Raw genomic sequence first — 20,997 nt, 5'->3', positions numbered from 1 at the left:
TTTCAGCATCTAAAGGATAGACTTTGTAGTGCACCTATCCTTTCACTGCCAGAGGGCACAGAAGATTTTGTGGTTTACTGTGATGCATCAATTCAAGGTCTTGGTTGTGTATTGATGCAACGAGATAAAGTCATAGCTTACGCCTCACGACAACTCAAAGTTCACGAGAAGAACTACACGACACATGATTTAGAGCTGGGAGCTGTTGTTTTTGCACTTAAACTATGGCGGCATTACCTGTACGGAACCAAGTGCGCCATCTACACCGACCACAGAAGTTTAGAACACATATTCAAGCAGAAGGAACTGAATATACGGCAGCGACGATGGGTCGAGCTGCTGAATGACTACGAGTGCTCTATCAGGTATCACCCGGGCAAGGCCAATGTAGTGGCGGACGCCCTGAGTCGGAAGGACACTACGCCTAAGCGCGTAAGAGCTCTACAACTCACGATCCATTCTAGTCTACCTTCGCAAATACGAGCTGCTCAGATAGAAGCACTGAAACCAGAGAACATTAGAGCTGAAGCCCTACGCGGGTCAAGACAACGCTTAGAACAGAAGGAAGACGGTGCTTATTATGTAACAGGACGCATTTGGGTCCCACTCTATGGCGACTTACGAGAACTTGTGATGGATGAAGCGCACAAATCTCGCTACTCGGTACACCCTGGTTCGGACAAGATGTACCACGATATTAAAACCACGTATTGGTGGCCTAGCATGAAGGCCCACATAGCAACTTATGTCAGCAAGTGTTTGACTTGTGCGCGAGTTAAGACGGAATATCAGAAACCCTCAGGCCTACTTCAGCAACCAGAGATACCACAATGGAAATGGGAGCAAATTTCCATGGATTTCGTTACTGGCCTACCTAGATCACAGCGCGGAAACGATACTATATGGGTGATCGTGGATCGACTCACAAAATCCGCACACTTCTTGGCAATCAAGGAGACGGATAAGTTCTCCACTTTAGCAGAAATATACCTCAAGGAAGTTGTTTCGAGGCACGGGGTGCCCACCTCTATCATCTCTGATCGAGATGCGCGTTTTACTTCGGAACTGTGGCAAGCAATGCACAAGTCTTTTGGCTCACGACTTGATATGAGCACAGCGTATCACCCACAGACGGACGGGCAGTCCGAGCGCACTATTCAGACATTAGAAGACATGCTTCGTGCATGTGTAATCGACTTTGGCAACAGCTGGGAAAAGCATCTGCCACTCGTGGAATTCTCGTATAATAACAGCTACCACACCAGCATTAAAGCTGCTCCGTTTGAGGCATTGTACGGACGTAAATGCCGGTCACCCCTCTGTTGGGCAGAGGTGGGGGATAGTCAAATCACTGGTCCGGAACATGTGGTAGACACTACTGAGCGGGTTGCTCAAATACGACAACGCATGGCAGCCGCTCGTGACCGTCAGAAGGCCTACGCCGATAAGGGCAGGAAACCACTTGAGCTCCAGGTTGGGGAGCGGGTTTTACTCAAAGTTTCACCCTGGAAGGGCGTGGTTCGTTTTGGTAAACGCGGCAAACTCAACCCACGATACGTTGGACCTTTCGAAATTCTTGAGAAAATAGGCAAGGTGGCCTACAGACTGAAATTACCAGCAGAACTCGGTGCAGTTCACAACGTTTTCCATGTGTCAAATCTGAAGAAGTGTCTGTCAGATGAGACGCACGTAGTTCCTCTGAAGGAACTCACGATCGACGAACAGTTGAAATTCGTCGAAGAACCTGTCGAAATCACGGACCGGGATGTTAAGGTCCTCAAGAGCACTAGAATACCTCTTGTTCGAGTTCGTTGGAACTCACGTCGCGGCCCAGAGTTTACCTGGGAGCGCGAAGATCGGATGAAACAAAAATATCCCCAACTGTTTGAGAACAGTACAAACGCTACTGAGGCTGAAGCTACGGAATTTCGGGACGAAATTCCAGATCAACGGGGGGTGGATGTGACACCCCAGGATAACCGGGAAAACCACGCAACTTGACTAGCTTCCTCAGTGAGTGCCATCAAATTTCGGGACGAAATTTCTTTCAACTTGGGGATGATGTGACAACTCGAAATCTAGAACCTTTCGTTGTGTCGTGATGTAACTTGCTTGTACATTATGTGATTAGTTGAATGATTAAACTTAATGATAAACGTGAACTTTTATGTGCTTTGTATGTGTGCATTTGTATATATATACGTCTACGTGTTTTATGTGAACCGAGAACCCAACCCGAGAACAAAGAACCCGACTCGAGACCATGAGGTCTCGAGTGAATAGTGACCGAATGGGCCTTTGGGCCGAGAACCTTTGGCCGGTTGGGCCTTTGGGCCGTAAACCCCACTCGAAACCCACTAAGGGTGCACCACTTGGAACTAGCCTATATATATAAACCACCCTTAGTTAGTTCTTGCCATTTGTTGAACATTACACACACACACTCTCCTACTTTTCTCTCTAAGCCTTAAGAACACAAACACATTTCCAAGACTCTCGGATCCACTCGGTTGGCACAAGAACTCTCGGATTTGGAACTTTGGATCGACACACACACACACATCACCAACCGGTTAGTATCTATCATGTTTATGGTTGATTTTTGTTGTGTTTTGTGATGCATGAATAAGATGATGTTTATGGTTAGAGATTACATGTTGTTCTTGATGTTTATGATGATTCTAATATGCACAATGATGAACCGGTTAGCATATACTATATGATGAGTGTGATATTTTGTGTCTAAATGAAGTTTGAATCACTTTTGTTGATAAACATGAAATCGGGTTGCACTTGTCATGAAATCGGACATATATGAAAACCGAGTTGTGTGTTATGTTTAGTGTTTTGATGATTGTTCATAGTTTTGGGTGAATAAGTGATTAATATGTTATGAACTTGTTGAATATGGGTTTGAATATTGAAGAACACTTTGAATGATAGTTGAAGATTGAAAACCCTTGTGATTTTGATCCATCTTTGACTAATAGCCTGATTAGGAAATATGTTAGTGGGATTCTATTGGTTATTTCCGGATTTGGGCCTGATTATATTGTACCACTAATCTGACTACATCTGCATCAACACGTGAACTTGAAAACGACTGCTACCGACTCGCAATCACCCGGTTGCGACTCGCAACCACAGCGTGATGACTCGAGACCACGCGGTTGCGACTCGCAACCATAACAGGACAAGCCGAGACCACAGGTTACGAGTCCCGTTGCGACTCGAGACCTCAGCATGACAAGCCGAAACCACGGTTGCGACACCGGTTGCGACTCGCAACCACCTGAGATCAACACACACAGCATGACTCGAGACCATGCTTGCGAGTCCGGTTGCGACTCGAGACCACACTTTGGGCCTTAGTTAATGGGCCAGACTGATGGGCTTCTGTGTTAACCGCTTTTACGTGTTTGGGCCTAAGTAGTTGGGCTGAACTTGTGAACCGTATGTGCTACTGTTGACTGTTAACTGTTACTGCTAAACGTGCTTGCCAAACGTGTTGAACAATTGTGCACTACTTGGTTCGAATCTGATTATACGTGATATCCGTGTTAGGACGTTATTGACTACTTGCGACTTGATTGACTTCTGTGTTTGACTGCCGAGCAAACCAAGGTGAGTTCACACCCTTTACAAAGCATGGGATTCCCTGGGTTGGGAACGGGGTTAAGGAACGTGGTTCCTCGTCTACCTTGGGTAGGACGTCAGTGGTTCAGGAATGTGATTCCTCGTCCGGATGGACGGATAAACGTACTAGACTAAAACTCTATCACGAAGTCCCTCCTTTTTGTATCGACTAATCGCCTGGCCAATGGCGAGCGGGTCATTAGTTAGATAGCGCTATTTAGGTCTGACAAGCCTCACACCGTGCCGCAGAGGACGGGCGTGAACTAATGGATCTGGGGCACGTCAATGATGATAGACATTGATGTTTTCAGGGCACATAAACATGACTACAGTCAGCAATCGATACGGTAACGAGTCTAGTATACACATGGGGTAGCCCCCACGGCTGGAGAGCCAGATGATGTACGCATGGGGTAGCCCCCACGGCCGAAATGCCTGATAACTATCATGGGGTAGCCCCCACGGCCGGAGTGCCGGAGTAACTGGGAATGAACTGGTCACGTTTTTTTTTAAAACTATGGGGTAACCCCCACGGCAGGATGCCAGATAAAGTAAACTGTTTTCGAAACAACTAAAACGAACGCCCACCCGTGAACTCACTCAACTAGTTGTTGACTCGTTACTTCATGCTTTGCAGGACCATAGGTACTCAGTGGGAGCTTGCATGGAGGAGGATCGTTGTGGGACAGGGATTGCTACAAGACTATGTTAAACTTGAAACTTTTGGAACTTATGTTATAACTTTAAACTTATGCTTCCGCTTGCAACTTAAACTTATTTGTTTTGGAACACCAATCGTATTGGTTAAACTTTTATAATTACTTATATGCTTGTTCAGTATGATTGGTGGCTGGATCCTGGTCAGTCACGCCTCCAAGCGGTAGTACTCCGCAGGTGGGATTTTGGGGGTGTGACAGAAACCACCCCCAAGAGGTTCGAAACATGTGCAAACCTTCGAACCACCATCCTAGAGGTTGGTTCGAAGTTTGTGCAGCATTACTATGAAGGTCCCTAACAGGCCTTCAACACAACAACAGGTGGCAACCCACCTGATGACATGCAACGGCTGAGAATTTCGCATCAAGCGAAACTCCTTCACCGGTACGGAAGAGGCATAGCCGGATTTTTTACCAGATCACCAGTTTGATCTGGCCTAGAATTTTCTCCAGACTGCCAAACTACCTTCCTACACCATAAGTCCAGTGCTCCTCCCACGTGCAACTTGCACAAGGTAGCAACACTAGACTGGGGGGACTTGAAGGGGTATGGTCCCAAAACGACCATTACCCGCATCAAACAAACCCCTACCAGTAAGCAAACCGCACCCACGCGGTCACATCCTTCGAACCCATTCGGTCCGAAGATGAATAGCTTGACCTAAGTACAAAAGAAGATGAACATATCGATGCGGCTGGCACCGCATCATATGGCCATTTTCGTCACGACAAGGGAAGCGAGCAAATAGTCTCCACATGCGATGACGCGGCCAACACCGCATCTCGCGTATTTCTTGATCACAAGTAGGAGACGCGGTAACTTCAGACGTTACCGCATGCAGCGTTGCGGCTCGCACCGCATCCTGCATATCCAACAAGTGGACTGACACGCCATGCAAGTGGCTGACACCACGAGGCAAGTGGCGCCGGCGACAGTCCCCTGTCAGAGCTATTAAAGCAATGGGCTGACGTGGCGTAACCCCCACGGCCGGCGAGACTGACACACCTGCAACGGTGCAGCTCGTCGTCAGCCCATCCATCAATCTCCTCCTTCACTCCTCGGCTATAAATACCGACCCCAAACCAGGTTTGAGGTATCTCTTCACAACTCTCTCACTACTACTACTATCTTACTTTGCTTCCCAAGGGCAAACTACTGATTCTCACGCCGGAGAGTGGTAACAAGGAGCACCCCCCACCCCATCCTCCTTGTTACGAGTCACGGCTTGTTTCCTTGTGCAGGAGATCATCCACCGGCGACCCAGCCAGCGATCTCCGAGAGGAAGGGATTAACCCTTCTTGACGAGACCAGTGTGTTAACCATGCCCGGTTAACCATTGTTTCATCAGGGTTGTTTGGGTTGGGGTTGTTTGGGTTGAATGGATTCATGTTTGGTAGAGAATGGTATAAAAAATATAGAGTATTTTTTTATAAAAAAGGATGAGAAATGGAGAAGAATGGGAGTAGAATGAGAGAAAATGGTATAAAATGGATTGGAATTATGGTATTTATTAAAATGGAAATTGAATTTTTTTTTTTTTTTAAAATCTAGCCGTTACCCAACGGTTGTTTTTTGGAGAAGTGGGGCGGCACACCCGGCTGGAGCTCGCCGGTTGTGATGCTTGTCGGGCCAGGGGGGCGGTGTGGGGGTCCGGCGCCGGGCCAAGCCGGCCCCCATACCTTCTAGTCTTAACGAAACCTAAATTTTAACCATGTGTACGTGGATTACCCAACTATGAAGACCCAATTCACATAGTTGTGGCCATCGAACTGTTAAAATCCAAACTTTCTTGAGAATGAGTCAGATAACTATATAAAGTTAGATTCACATTGTTGTTTATCTCACATTATAACCTTGTTTTGCATCGGTAACATGTGTGTTGTGTACTTTCAGTTAAATACATTAAAATGTCACCATGGTTTTCTACCATAATCTTTTAAAGGTCACATTACAACATAAATTGTGATTAATCTGATCTCGTTAGTTAGCAAGGTCTACACCAAGAAGGTCCATAAGTGTTCTCATAATAGGTTCTCATGATTAAATAAAATATATTTATACAAATAATATTATATCAAATTTTGCTTAATAAGGATCCACTTTATAGATTATATACACTTTTAATGGGACGAAGGGAGTATATTTTATGAAACTTATCTTGATTTTATATCTTGTTTTACATTTCAATCAAATGCAAAGAACGTGGATCACGTATAACTATTTAAATGTTTTAAGGTTTTCCTCGTGTTTCAAGTGGATCATTTATAAAAATATAATTATGCAATAATAAATATGTATGTAGTATTGTAGTGTGTATATATATGGTTTTTATAATATGTGATAAAAAACTATGAATTACAAGTGGATTTATATCTTAATACTTGAAAGACTAGCTTTTTCAGGCTTTAATCCTTAAAGATCGGACATGAATCTTATTTTAGATCCTCAAACATTGTTTTATATTTAATTAATTTTAAAAGTATTTTCATTACACATAAACAAAATAAAGTGTGCTAGAGAAGGTGATGATGGTGTTCCTTCATTTTTATATAGTCATATATTTCTTCCTTTCCAAATTTATTGTCTATTGAAGAAACTTTAACTTATCGCATGATGGAGATACAATTTTTTGTCCGAGTGTTATCATAACTTATTTTCTGTGCCGACTATTACTAAACACATGTCTAAATAAATAATCTTAGATTAATAACAAACAAAGAATTATGATGTTTACGAGTCAACATACTACCTTGACCCTGTTTGGTTTCGCCTCAACATATGATATATGAGTTTTAGTTTATAGAAAGTAAACTATATATACCCTATTGACTTAAAGCCAACATTTGTGATAATTTTTGGGTGCAAGAAAGATATAATGAATGATGATTATGAACTTTTATAAGTAAATAAATTTTTGAGTCAATTTAAAAGGGTAGTGTAGATGATGAAACATATAAAAAAAAGTGTAACAACTTAATACTAAAAAGTAAAGTAAAAAAGAGATATGAATAATTATCATCAATATTTATTTAATATACATATTGTAATACTTTGTAACTGGGTAACATTCTTCTTCTTCTTCTTAAGCACTGATGTAAATACATACTAATTACTATATCTAGTAATGTAAGATAAAAACTTTACTTATAAGATGATAATGAAACAACTTTTTTTATTAATTAGATTCACGATAAAACAACTTTGAAAATACAAAATTGATAAAAAATGCTTAACCCGTTTCCTTTTATGATTTCAGGTCATATAACTTCAAAAATGTATGTAATGAAATAATTTAAAAAGAAATAACCGATTTATAAGAATAAAAGTTTTATAAAGAATAATTATCTCAAAGAAATTCTAACTTAACATTTCAACTACAATTTAACATGAAGCTAGTTGAGAAGGTTAAGCATCAAACAACATATACACACATACATGTGTGGACCGGTTAATGTGAAAAAATGATTGTTACGTATGAAAGATGTGATACATCTATTTTAGTGTTTAGGATATATGTTTCCCTTAAATTACAAGTAGTTTTAGACACATTATTGGAATTGTCTCGGTCCACAATTATATTCACAAAGTTTGTTCATATGTCAGATCTTTACAACTTGAATGCATTGTTACAAGTTAGATGAATCGTTGTATTTTGTTTGAACACATTGTTTGTAAACTTTTTAATTAATTAGACGTGCCGTCAACAATATATTAATATTTCAAAAACTTCATTGTTTTTTTTTTAAATACGACAATATTATACTTAAGTTAAAGATAACAAACCTCTTAATTTTATGGTATATATATTTTTTAAAATAATATAACAATAAAAGTTAATTGAGTTAAAAAAACATTAGTGAAATCGGATTTACAAAAAAGTCACACTAATTTTTTTTTTTCCTTTCAGCGAGCTATTTTTTCTTATTAATTACAATCTTACCACCAGCACAATCGTAAATGCGATCAACTATTTATATCACTCCATATGTTTCTTACGTAAAACCATATACATGAGTGTAAACGATCCAATCGTATAACAATATACAACATTACAACTTACCTAAAAAAGTTCAACTAGTTATATTTATTTAACACAAAGGACCTTATTTTGGGATTTTGAATACTGGGTTTCACCCGATTTACTTTTTTTTTTTTTTGGAACGGCGACTTTTTTGTATTAGGCTACCGCACTCCTCACATTTGAGAGCCTCGTTGCCCCACTTCTGCCAGACTATGTTATCTTAACCGGGCCCACGCTGGCTTCAAAGTTTGGCTTGGACGTTCCCTTGGGATGCCGCCGGCTGCCACTTGACAGTCGTTGTGCCACTACAAGAGCATAACTCTTTGGCGTAACACATGGTGAGACGAAAACATGGATGGGCTCAGGATAAAACTTGACACCTCTGCAAGAAGGCTAGACTCTATCTATCATTGTCTTATCCACCAAAATAACACAAATAAGGATTGAAAAACCCTAAGTCACCCTACCACTAGGCCACATGTGATGAATTTTCACTTACTCTTTTAACATTTATTCCATCATCATATCACTTAAACATGAGATGATGACCAATGAGAGTAAGTTTTACCTTTTGTTAAGCAAAAAATAGAAAAGAAGAAAACAAAAAATGTAATACATAAATTTAAAGGGGTCCTGGCAAGTTAATTTAGTGGTTAATCATTTGGCTTCTCTCTTTGAGCTTCCAAGTTCAACTCCCACTAGCATTACTTTGAAGGACATTGATGGTGGCAATGAAGTTTAGAACTAGGTTTCTCTGGAGGTCCCCAGGTCAAAACCGAGCCGAACCAGGTTTTACCGCAGTGGGCCTTCGGGCGGGCGGGTTTTCCCCGGAACTGGTGGCTTGGTGGCTCGGGTTTGCATCCAACTCTGACCGTTATAAATGAGGGGAAGTTTGCTCGATTAAGGACATGACAGAATGCTTATCCGGTGATTTAGTTGTGCTATGAAAAAAAAAAAAGGAAATTGAAAGGGCCCCTTGTGAATATAATTTATTATTATTAGTATTATGTTAAGAGAGACATAATGAGAAGTGCAGAGGGAGTGGTGATACCAAGCGCACTACCAGCAGACAAATGGGCCCTGCCCACACTCCTGCTCTGTTTCCTCTTAGGTGACCTCTTTTCACTTCTTCAAAACACAACCCATTTTCACAAAACCACACAACTCCCATTTCATCAACTCTTTCTCTCTCTTTTCCACTTGTACTCTACAACCCTTTTCTGCTTTCTTCTTCTTCTTCCTATGGACACAACTTTCAGGCTTGGTGGTGGTGGTGGTGGTGAAGATTATGGAGATGATGAGGAACTTGAACTTGGTTTAGGGTTGAGTCTTACTTCTGGTGCTGCCAGGTTAATTTTATGGCCCCTTTGATATTTATGTCATGTTATCTTTATTATTTCACTTGTTGTAAATAAATAACTGAACCATAACCCAAATAAAAGAATATAAAAGAATAAATTGAGAAACCGATAGCTCTGTTATGATTTTTTTCTTCAGATAATGGAGCTTTATGGTTTATGTTATGGATGGATATATATATTAAAATCAACCATTATGTTTTTGTATTTTTATGTTATATGTTGGAAAAATGTTTTTTGTTGTAATATTTTTTGATAAATAACATGTTATTTTCCATTATTCAACTTTACTATTTTATTTGATGCAAGTATAATAGGATTTTGCTAGTTGAAACTAGCTTGAATCCATCTAAGTCCAAAGCCAGTGGCCGGCTCAACCATTTTGGTTAGTAAAAACTTTAAGGCCTTTTTCCAAAAAAAAAAAAAAAAAAAAAAAAAAAAAAAAAAAAACTATTTGAAATGGCTCATGACCGGCAAAATAAACTAAACTGTTTTTTTTTATATATATATTTTTGTATTTATTTATTATTATTATTATTATTATTATTATTATTATTATTATTATTATTATTATTATTATTATTATTATTATTATTATTATTATTGTTATTATTATTATTAGAGTTAAATGTCATTTTAGGCCCTGTGGTTTGGGCCATTTTGTTAGTTTAGTCCAAATGTTTCATTTTCTCCGGTGGGTTCAAAAAAAGGTTTCACCATTGTCATTTTCGTCAATTGGGTTAACTTTATCCATATTTTCTGTTAACCAGAAGGGCAATTCGGTCATTTTATATGTAATCCTGTTAACAAGAAAGGCAATTCGGCCATATAAAATGACCGAATCGCCCTTCTGGTTAACAGAAATAACGGATGAATTTAACCCGGTGGACTAAATGGCAACAGTGAAACCTTTTTGAACCCATACGCGAAAAATGAAACCTTTGAACTAAACTGTCAAAATGACCCAAACCACAGGGACTAAAATGGCATTTAACTCTTTTTGTTATTGTTATTGTTGTATTGGTGGCCTACTCCATAACAAGCCCAAACCTCAAAATATTTGGGCTTGGCCCGGCCATGGCCAGTGGTTAACCGAATTATCTTTTCCAATAGATGAAGTGACCGAAGTGTTTAAAATGAAAACAAAGCCAATTATCAAAATATAATATTATAAGTTTGAATATTTGATTTTAACACATAACCCTTCACTTGTATTTGGGCTGGGGTCCAAAATGGTTCCTAGTTTGGTTTCATTGCATTTATGTCTACCACATGCATTAATAGTTGCATACCTTAAAAAAGAAGGATTCTTTAAAATTGGAAATATATTTTTCATTTAAAATTTGGGCTTGTTTTAGATGACTCTTGTCTTAGTTTGGTTTCATGCATTTAATAGTAGTACCATAAGCATTTATAGTTACTGACAGAGGTTCTTTAGAAAAAGCTTATTTGAACTATAATGGCTCTTTTTACAGTATGTAATTTGTTTGGTTTCATTGCATTTAAGGGTTGTACCATATGCATTTTATGTTGTACATCAAGAAAGATCACTGCTTTTGAATTTGGATTTGAAATGAGGCTAAATGTTGAATTTCTTATAAGGTTTTGTGATGTTTTTAAAGCAGTCAGGTGGTGGGATGGCCACCTGTGAAGACTTATAGGATGAACAGTTTGGTAAACCAAGCGAAATTTTCGAAAAATGAAGGAGAGAAGGGAGCGGGCGGGAACGAAAATTCAAAAAAAAAGAAAAATGTTACCCGCGAAAACAAAAATGATGAGACCGTCAGTAAGGAAACCGGGCATTCGGGATATGTGAAAGTGAATATGGACGGGTTGCCGATTGGAAGGAAGGTTGATTTGAATGCACATGATTGCTATGAAACTTTAGCTCATGCTCTTGAAATTATGTTCTTGAAAGCTTCCTCAAGTGCCGGTTTTATCCGTAAGTGCAGTTTTTTGACGGGTCAACTGAGCTGGTTAATGGGTCAAGGGGATCGTTTTGGTAGTTGGGTCGACCTAAAACACTTCTTTTCGAAAAAAGTATTTTTTAATAAACAAGAAAATGTAGAAACGCGAAAAGAGATTTTTAAACGTATAAACTAATGAACTCTTATGTCGATTTAATGCAGGGACAGAAAAGCACCAACGCTCTCGCCTTTTGGATGGATCTTCTGAGTTTGTGCTAACATATGAAGATAAAGAAGGAGATTGGATGCTTGTGGGTGATGTTCCATGGAGGTATTGTGTTACATAGTCAACCTTTCATTCGACTAGTTTGACCTGAATTTATCGACTGACTGTGCATCTTGCTTACATGTTTCTTCTTTATGGTTTAACCAGGATGTTTTTGGGCACCGTGAAAAGGTTACGAATCATGAAAACCTCAGATTCCAATGGCCTTGGTACGTTTGACCCGTTTAAGTTTGACCAGATTGACTTTAAACTATGTATTTCGCTTTTTGTATCCGTTTGACCTGTTAGAAATAAAACATATCCGTTTCTATATGCAGCTCCGAGACACCAGGAAAAGAACCAAAGGCCGAAAAACAAGCATATTGAGTTGAAAAGATGAAGAAAAACACTTTAAAGAACTATGACAGACTAGAAAGTTTGAAGCTTTTGTTTGATAATATCCTGGCTGCTTACTATATATGTTTTCTCTTTTTGGTTCACCCACTGGTTTTTTTCGGTTCTTTTTGTCCATTCGATTCTTTTTCTGTTTTTTCGCTGTCAGAAAATTACTATAGTTCTATACTCAACTTGAATGGTTTGATGATGTTACTTACAAGCTCCGTAAGCGCGTATTAATTTCATCTTTCTTGTTTGTTTATCTTGTTTGCTTATTTGCAAACTATTATTGTATGTTCAGAAGTTTATCTTGTTGGTTTTTCAAGAACAAAGAATTGAAAGGGTGAAAAGGGTCAAATTAAGTTGACTTAGTTTGACTTTTTGCCCAATCTGTCTGACTTACTCAATACTCATTTTGCCAACTTACTAATGCATCAATAATTCTACATGCGGCTACAAACGAACATGATCAAGACCTTGACTTTGTTCGTGTTCGTTTGTTAAGGAACTTTATGTGTTAACGAAGTGTTCATGAACACTTACCGAATGAGAACGAGATTTTTTGGTCCTATTCATTCATTAAGGAAATGAACATGTTCATGTTCGTTTGTTAATTTTAGGTAATAAACGCAACCAAGCGTTCATTGACACAAATGAAAACAAACACAAAAAAGCGTTCTTGAGAAAAATATATAATACACTGATACTTATTAAGTATTTTATTGTCAAAATTTCGAAGTATTTAAATAAATATAATAATTAAACACATTAATGAACTATCGAACACAAATGAAAATAAACAAACACGTTCATGAAAATAAACAAACACGTTAGCGAACGTCCACGAACATAAATGAACGAACGCGATCATTCATGTTTGTCCATTTAACTAAACTAACAAACATAAACAAACTTCCTGCCAAACGGTTCACGAATTGTTTCGTTGAACGTTCGGTTCATTTGCAGCCCTAATTCTACATCCCAAACATAAATGAAGTAATCAACCATTAAAATTAAAACTGAAAATATTGATGACTTGAAAATATGAAAGAAGACAATGTGCATAAATGCAAACCTCATTGATGTTTATTACATAAATCATGATGTGCAACAAACATAGAAAGATGGTATTTTAGATTAAAACACGCGACAAGTCCCATACAACAAGGTTATGCCACTTAACTAACAAAAACCGCAACGTAATCAATGCATAAAGTCTCTTGGATCGGTTACAAAACCGGTCAATGCCGAAGCTGCGGCAGTGTAAGGAGAAGCTAGATAGATTTGACCATCTTTGTGGCCCATACGGCCCGGGAAGTTCCTGTTTGTGGTTGACACACACACCTGCCATCATTAACAATGTTAATAACGGGATTAACGATTGCACTATAGAGTTAAAAACACACTGACCTGAGGTTCGTTAATGCGAGCATAAGTATCTTTAGGACCACCTAAACAGGCACCACAACTAGGGCTAGTAGGTGTATCACATCCAGCAGCTTCAAATATCTGAGAACAAGTCTTTCCACCAGCACCAGGAACCGGGAGGGTATAAATGTCCATCCATACCTACAAAATTTTATTGTAATGTAATTAGCAATTATACGCTTTGTAAAAAAATTAAATATAAAAAAGAGTAAAATGTCATTTCCGTCCCTGAGGTTTGGCCAGTTTTGCGACTTTTGTCCAAAGGTTTGTTTTTTCGCATCTGGATCCAAAAGGTTTAATATCTAGTCATTTTCATCTGACCCGTTAACTCCATCCATTTTTCTCCGTTACGTCAGGGGTATTACTGTCTTTTTAGACATTTTTTTATTAAACTAAAAACACCATGAGAAATAAAGTCAATAGAGGTGAATCTTTATTTCTTATAGTGTTTTTAGTTTAATAAAAAAAATGTCTAAAAAGACGGTAATACCCCCGACTTAATGGAGAAAAAATGGATGGAGTTAACGAGTCGGATGAAAATGGCAAGATTTCAAACTTTTTGGATCCAAATGTGGAAAAACAAACCTTTTGACAAAAATCGCAAAACTGGCCAAACCTCAGGGATGAAAATGGCATTTACTCCAAAAATAATTAACGAACTTGTAGTGGTCAGCATTAGCCTACAAACCTTTTGAGTAGCGGGAACAAGAAAAGTTGGTACTTTGACCTTTTCGCCCTGCAAGTTGAATTGACGGTTTATATAATGTGAGACCCGTGAATACGAAAAAGAGGATATAATGGTAAAATCGAAGGGAACATAAAATAAGCAGCAAGTTGTTATGACTTATAAAATCTTACTGAAGCTAGAAAAACTTTGGCGGCAGCTAGAAAATCTTCGGTTTTGCCACCGGTACAAGATCCGATATACACTCTGTCGATTTTGACGTCTTTGCATTCCCTTGCTGTAGCCCGATTATCAGGAGAATGAGGCTGTAACATGTAAAAACTAACATCTTTATTACATGAATCTCAACGGGCTAAATTCAAGCATTTATGTTCACCTTAGTGCCTTACTATCGTTTCTTGAAACTAGAAGTTTTTTAAATATAATACATAAATAAGGCTTTAATTATATGTACAAAAGCAATGTCATTATATTCATAAGAGTAAAATGGCATTTTCGTCCCTGAGGTTTGGACAGTTTTGCGACTTTCGTCCAAAGATTTGTTTTTCCGCATCTGGATCCAAAAGGTTTGAAATATTGCCATTTTCATCCAGCTCGTTAACTCCATCCATTGTTCTCCATTAAGTCAGGGGTATTTCCATCTTTTTGTTAACTTAAAGGGCAATTCGGTCTTTTTCAAGAGTATTTGGTCTTTTTACATAAAGTAAAAAAGACCGAATTTCCCTTTGCGTAAGTAGAAAAGACAGAAATACCTCTGACTTAACGGAGAAAAATGGATGGAGTTAACGAGCCGGATGAAAATGGCAAGATTTCAAACCTTTTGGATCCAGATGCCGAAAAGCAAACCAATGAACCATTGAACGAAAGTCGCAAAATTGGCCAAACGTCAGGGACAAAATCGGCATTTTACTCTATTTATAATCTATGCTTTTAAATAAAACTATTTGGGAATCTTGTAAACCTTTTAACCTGATCCCCTTTTATATATATCTATTGACTTAACATTGAGATAAAACCATAGTTATTAGAAGCGAGCGCTTTTTGCGCCTAGGCGAGATTTTAGGGCGAAGTGCATTTAATGCGCTTCTGTTACCAAGGTAATTAAAGCGATTAATTAGGGCAATTGATATTAATTAGGGAATTTTGTTATTTAGTGATAAATGCTTCGTATTTTTTTCTTTATGAGGCCTCAACATAAACAAATTTAATGATACTTTTTAATGCGCAATTAATACTAATTAAGGTCTTTTTTTAATGACAAATTCTTGCAGTTAATACTAATTAAGGCCTTTTTAATGACAAATTTTTCATATTCTCCTCTTTATAAGACCTCAAAACAAACGATTCTAGCAAACTATTAAACTTTTTAATCTCCAAAAAATATTAAAAACCAGATCCTGTAATTTATATTTATCTAATTACATCTGAACAAAAATTTATTATATGCCATTAAAATTTAAATTAATATGTAGAAATCTTTTGTAGTTTTATAAAATAAAAAATGTCTATTTAGTACTACTTTTCTACACTAACACACTACTCTTTAGAATTTTTGGTACTAATTAGATGATAATGAACATTTTGGTTTTAAGTATTTTGTTATTTGAGACATTTTAAGTGCTAGTATGAACATTATTGTTTTGGTTTTGAGTACTTTATTCCCTTACTGAACTTTTTAATTTTTTTATTTAAGTGCGCCTTTTTTTTTCTCGGGCCCACGCTTTTTTTGCGCCTATCGCCTAGGCCCTAATCGGAGCCTATGCGTCTAGAGTGCGCTTCGCGCCTTTAATAACTATGGATAAAACCCAACCCATATTGATACTTCTACTGAAAACTGCAAAGTCTGATGGAAAGTAAAAAAATCAAACCTTTGCCACTAGGGGCTCCAGTTTGGAGACATCGATTCTATACTCAGCAAGAAACCTGAAATGCAAAAAAAAATATTTATATATAATATATTAATCACGACAAGGGCAAAAATGGAAATGGAATCACCTTGCTTGATCATCACTGTAGACCGGTTCATAAGGCACAGATGTTTTGTCCTGCAATACAAGAAGTTCGAACCATGTTTAAGTGTTTATATTGTTTATTTGATTGTAGACTTGTACCATACGCACTTAACATTGACTTTGAAAGTAAGTTTATGAAAGTAGAAATTGAACGGACCTCAAGGTACTTATATGTAGTAGCATCAGCTGGAACAATGCCGTTCTTCCCTCCAGCTTCGACAACCATGTTGCATAACGTCATTCTTTCTTCCATCTATGCAACACAAATGAAAGCATACGCGTAACTTTTTAAAAACTTGAGTTGCTTGCTTTAGAAGGGACAAAGAAGGAAAAAAAACTTACAGTGAGACTTTCAATGGTCGTACCAACAAACTCCATTGCTTTGTAAGTTGCACCCGATACAGATATCTCACCGATTATCTATAACGTGAAAATAATCAATCAAAGAAAAACTTAAATCTAAGATACTTCAAATAAAAAATTAAACCATAATCAGCCGACAACGTACAAAAGAGTGTTTTAAAGATTACTCGTTTGATGGATAATAACAGGGATGGTCAAAGTCAAACTTACTTGTAAGATCAAATCCTTTGCAAGCAGATAATCAGGCATTTCTCCATCCAATACAAATCTTAAAGTTGGAGGAACCTGTAAATCGAGAAGATAAATAGACATTATTATTCAATATAAAGGCTACAAGAAATAACTAGAACCGATAATTATCGTTAAAAAAAACATTTTTTGTTTTTTGCAAACCTTAAGCAAGGCTTTTCCGGTCCCTAACACAAATCCGGCATCCGTGTTTCCAATTCCGGTAGCAAATTGGCCAAACGCTCCAGCAGTACAGGTGTGAGAATCCGTACCAAGCAAGACCTAAAAGTGATGTTATTAAGAGAATCAAATGCAAAATCTTTATATATTAACTAAATAGAGGCGGCTATTTCGACCCATTTACTTATATTTGGGTCGATTCATATTAGGTTGGGTAAAAAAGAAAGCTAAAATGGAAAAATGAGCTGAACATGTCAAAAGTCTCCCAAAGTGTATAGCTGATGCATATAACCTCCTAAATAATTTTATTAAAAAAACTAATCTTTGACTTATTATTTATGTGACTTTAAATTGAACTATTAGATTTGGGAGTAGTGGAGTACCTCTCCAGGCCTGCAATGGCCTTCTTGTGCAAGAGCAACGTGGCATACACCTTTGTAATCAGGGTTAGCCTAGAAAAAAAATATATATATATATATATATATATAATCAATTTTGTTGTAAACATCCATAAAACAAGAGATTATAAATTATAAATTGTAATATTTAAAATCAAGATTCAAAAAGCATAAACATGATACCTTGAAGTTGCTAAGATCTTTGATATCGTAAAAATATTTGATCCCCTGCTCATGTGAGAAGTCCCTCAAGATATCAACATTTCTATTTGCTCTTTCATCGGCTGTGAAGATATAGTGATCGGGTATGATGACAACCTTTTCACGGTCCCAAACCTAAAACAATAACCACATAACTCATGTATGATCACATAATTCATACCATGCATCGAAAGTAACCTTGGCATATGATTTAATATGGTACCTTGGCATCATCCCCAAATTCTTTCTTGAAAATTCCAATGGAACCGGGGCCACAAACATCATGTGTCATCAAGACATCAACGTTGACCCACACATTCTCGCCAGGGCTCAACTGGGATTTCTCAGAAGCCCTAGAAAATATTTTCTCGGTCATCGTCATCGCGGTCTTTACCTAAAAGAACCAAACCCCAGTTAGTTTGCATCAAGTTCTAGACTTTTTTAATTCAAGACAACAAAATACATAAGAAAATCATTCGATAACCAAAAACGGGCATAATTAACCTACACTCAAAAGTTGATTTTCTTCAAGTTCTCATATTTCTAAAGTAAAAACAAATGACCCACAACTCACCGTATGAGTGTTTGATCATTGATGTAGTTAAAACTTTATCTGGAAACACTAACTTCAGAAAAAAAACTTTTGATGTGAAAATAGTATTTTCACATCAAAAGTTCTTTTTCCGAAGTTAGGTAATTTAACATTCATATGCACAGATAATTTTTTTTTTACAATGAAGTTAGTATTTTCAAAATACTAACTTCATAGTAAAAAAAAATTATATGTGCGTATGAATGTTAAATTACCTAACTAACCCTAATTTTAACCTAATAGTTGCATACTTTCATGTTCAGTTAGGGGCTGTTTGTTTACCTCTTAATGAGGCTCTTAATGGTTCAGACCTTTTACTGGTTCAACACTTAATAGTTCAGACTGTTTGTTTCACGAGCAGATGTATGAATGGTTCAGACATTTGCCTCTGAATGGTTAAGATTTATACAGAGTCTGAATGGTTAAAACCTCTAATCTGAATTGGTCAGACATTTGCCTTTGAACGGTTAAGCATTATACAGGCTCTTAATGATTCAGACCTCTTACTGGTTCAGCACTTAATGGTTCAGACCTCTTACTGGTTCAACACTTAACCATTCAGATGTTGCCAAACAGCCCCTAAGTTATCAAACTAATGGTGCTAACGCATCAATTAACTGCTAGTCTTTGTCATATTTACAATTTCAAAAGTAAAAACATTCATGAATTGAAAACATATAAAGAAGAAAACCATTCGATAACCAAAACCGGCATAATTAACCTACACTCAAAGTTGACTTTCTTCAAGTTCTCACATTTTTTAATCTGAAAACATTAACTTCAGAAAAAAGAAAAAAAAAAACATATAAAAATAATGACCCATAACTTACACTATGAGTGTTTGTGTTTGATGTGAACACAATAACTTCATAAAAACAAAACTGATCTATGCAGATGAATGTAAAAATGACCTAACTAACCCTAACTTCAACCAGATGGTGTGACCTGTTAAAGCATCAATTAACAGCAAAACTGAAGCAAGTTTCTAAAGTTATCAAACTGATGGTGTTAAACCTTCAATTATTAGCTACAATCTTTGTGAATTTAATAATAATTTGGAAAGTAATAAACATGCATGAATTGAAAAGAGATAAAAGAAAAAACCCCAACTGAGCCAGTGGCGGATGGTTTCCGTTCAGATTGCTGTGGAGTCATCACGGATACGATGTTGGTGGAAAGTTTTTTGTGGGAAATCTTGATTGAGGTTGAAGGGTGTGCGAAGAAAGGAGACACGCCCCCCGCATCTTTCTGAAAAACAAATGAAATGTTGTTATTAGAAACCCACGAATCAAGAAAATGAAAACATGATAAAGATTGAAAATTGATGGTGTTTGTTTACCTGGCCGAGGAAGGGGGATGAGATTGCAGAAGAAGCCGCGGCCGCCATTGATGGGTTGGGGTTGTGGTTGTGGTTGTGGTTGTGTGTTTGATATGTATGTATATGTATGTCAAAAGATGTGGCTAGTGGCTGCCACGAGGTTTCGACACCACGTTCAGATTAGTGGGTCCGATGGATGTAGGCAAAATCTAAATACAAGTCTTTTCAGAGCGACAAGTCTTTTTTTTCTTTTTCTTTTTTTTTTTTAGCGGCGTAATTTTTTTTTTTCTTTGCAATATGTGAGAGTTTAACCTTCAAGAGTTAATTGCCAAAATCGTCCCTGAGATATGAGCAGGTTTGCTATTTTCGTCCAAAATTACACTTTTGTATCAAATTGCCCCCAACGTTTGTAACTTTTTTTCATCTTCATCCAAACCACCAACTTAGTTTATTTTTTCTGTTAAGTTGACGATATTTGGATGAAACAGGCAAATATAAAACCACAGGGACGATTTTGGCAATTTACTAAAACTCTTTTAAATTTCTTTTATTTAATTAACTTTGTTACATATATAATAAAAAAGAGTATACCTGCAATTTTTATATGAAAAAAAATAATAGATTTACACATTATTTTTATAAATTTTCATCCAACCACTAACTAAGTTAATTTTTCTATTAAAGCGAAGGATGTTTATAAACTAAGACAGGAATTAATTTCTAATATTTTATATAGATCAGTTTTATAAAAATAAAATCTACTTAAACCTATAAATTTTTTAAAATTAAAATTCTGGTGACCTTATTGAAAAAGGTCAAATAAAAAAATCTTATCATATGTACCAAGTTTGTAATTAATTTTCTACTCTTTTAAATTCGCTCCTAAGGAAAAACAGAAGCCAACCCCCCCCCCCATCAAACAACGTATCATTACCAAACCTTAAAATTACCCACCAAATTGTAATAAATGCTATGAACCAAAAGTTTCTTTACTCAAGCCACTCAAAATAAGTATTACTTAGTTACCCTCATAATCTTAATTAAATAAATATTTTATTTCTACCAACATGTTCCCTAGGTGCTCAACACATTTAAAAAATATGTAATGTTTTACAATTTTTCTCTATCCCTACAACTGATAAATACTAAAAGTTGTAATCGATTGTTATGTGTTGCACACCAATGACGATTTCTCTTTATAAAAATAGAAGAAGATGAAGATGAAGAAAAAGAAACATTGGTTTGTGGGTTCAACCATTTGGTGTATTTGATGAAAATGGTCAGGTGAATCT

At 37.0% G+C, this 20,997-nt stretch overlaps 2 protein-coding genes across 2 annotated transcripts; one reads left to right on the top strand and one right to left on the bottom strand.

Moving 5' to 3' along the window:
- The first annotated feature begins 9,424 nt into the window (after nucleotides 1–9,424).
- Nucleotides 9,425–12,608, top strand: LOC110878030 (auxin-responsive protein IAA13). The gene is made up of 5 exons (XM_022126289.2): nucleotides 9,425–9,723; nucleotides 11,358–11,674; nucleotides 11,862–11,970; nucleotides 12,073–12,134; nucleotides 12,243–12,608. Exons 1-5 carry the CDS (start codon nucleotides 9,617–9,619, stop codon nucleotides 12,302–12,304), a joined length of 657 nt encoding a protein of 218 aa, XP_021981981.1. The 5' UTR covers nucleotides 9,425–9,616; the 3' UTR covers nucleotides 12,305–12,608.
- Nucleotides 12,609–13,336: 728 nt separating this feature from the next.
- LOC110878034 (3-isopropylmalate dehydratase large subunit, chloroplastic) lies at nucleotides 13,337–19,884 on the bottom strand. Its single transcript, XM_022126296.2, has 15 exons — nucleotides 19,727–19,884; nucleotides 19,498–19,635; nucleotides 18,019–18,189; nucleotides 17,778–17,930; nucleotides 17,580–17,648; nucleotides 17,182–17,298; nucleotides 16,999–17,073; nucleotides 16,768–16,845; nucleotides 16,583–16,678; nucleotides 16,409–16,458; nucleotides 16,282–16,336; nucleotides 14,587–14,718; nucleotides 14,417–14,464; nucleotides 13,711–13,869; nucleotides 13,337–13,644 (listed from the first exon to the last, which is right to left on the bottom strand). Exons 1-15 carry the CDS (start codon nucleotides 19,772–19,774, stop codon nucleotides 13,504–13,506), a joined length of 1,530 nt encoding a protein of 509 aa, XP_021981988.1. The 5' UTR covers nucleotides 19,775–19,884; the 3' UTR covers nucleotides 13,337–13,503.
- Between the last annotated feature and the right edge of the window lie 1,113 nt (nucleotides 19,885–20,997).

The sequence above is a fragment of the Helianthus annuus genome, chromosome 1 (genome assembly GCF_002127325.2).
Source record: "Helianthus annuus cultivar XRQ/B chromosome 1, HanXRQr2.0-SUNRISE, whole genome shotgun sequence".
Lineage (NCBI taxonomy): Eukaryota > Viridiplantae > Streptophyta > Magnoliopsida > Asterales > Asteraceae > Helianthus > Helianthus annuus.
This window is presented reverse-complemented; position numbering and strand designations above follow the sequence as displayed.

Coding starts and splice junctions, on each gene's coding strand:
- LOC110878034 (XM_022126296.2), bottom strand. CDS start 19,774: ATGGCGGCCGCGGCTTCTTCTGCAATCTCATCCCCCTTCCTCGGCCAG. Junction 14,719..16,281: donor TGGAGCCCCTAGTGGCAAAG/GTTTGATTTTTT, acceptor TACATGTTACAG/CCTCATTCTCCTGATAATCG. Junction 14,465..14,586: donor CCAAAGTTTTTCTAGCTTCA/GTAAGATTTTAT, acceptor TTCAACTTGCAG/GGCGAAAAGGTCAAAGTACC.
- LOC110878030 (XM_022126289.2), top strand. CDS start 9,617: ATGGACACAACTTTCAGGCTTGGTGGTGGTGGTGGTGGTGAAGATTAT. Junction 11,675..11,861: donor CTCAAGTGCCGGTTTTATCC/GTAAGTGCAGTT, acceptor GATTTAATGCAG/GGACAGAAAAGCACCAACGC. Junction 11,971..12,072: donor GTGGGTGATGTTCCATGGAG/GTATTGTGTTAC, acceptor TGGTTTAACCAG/GATGTTTTTGGGCACCGTGA.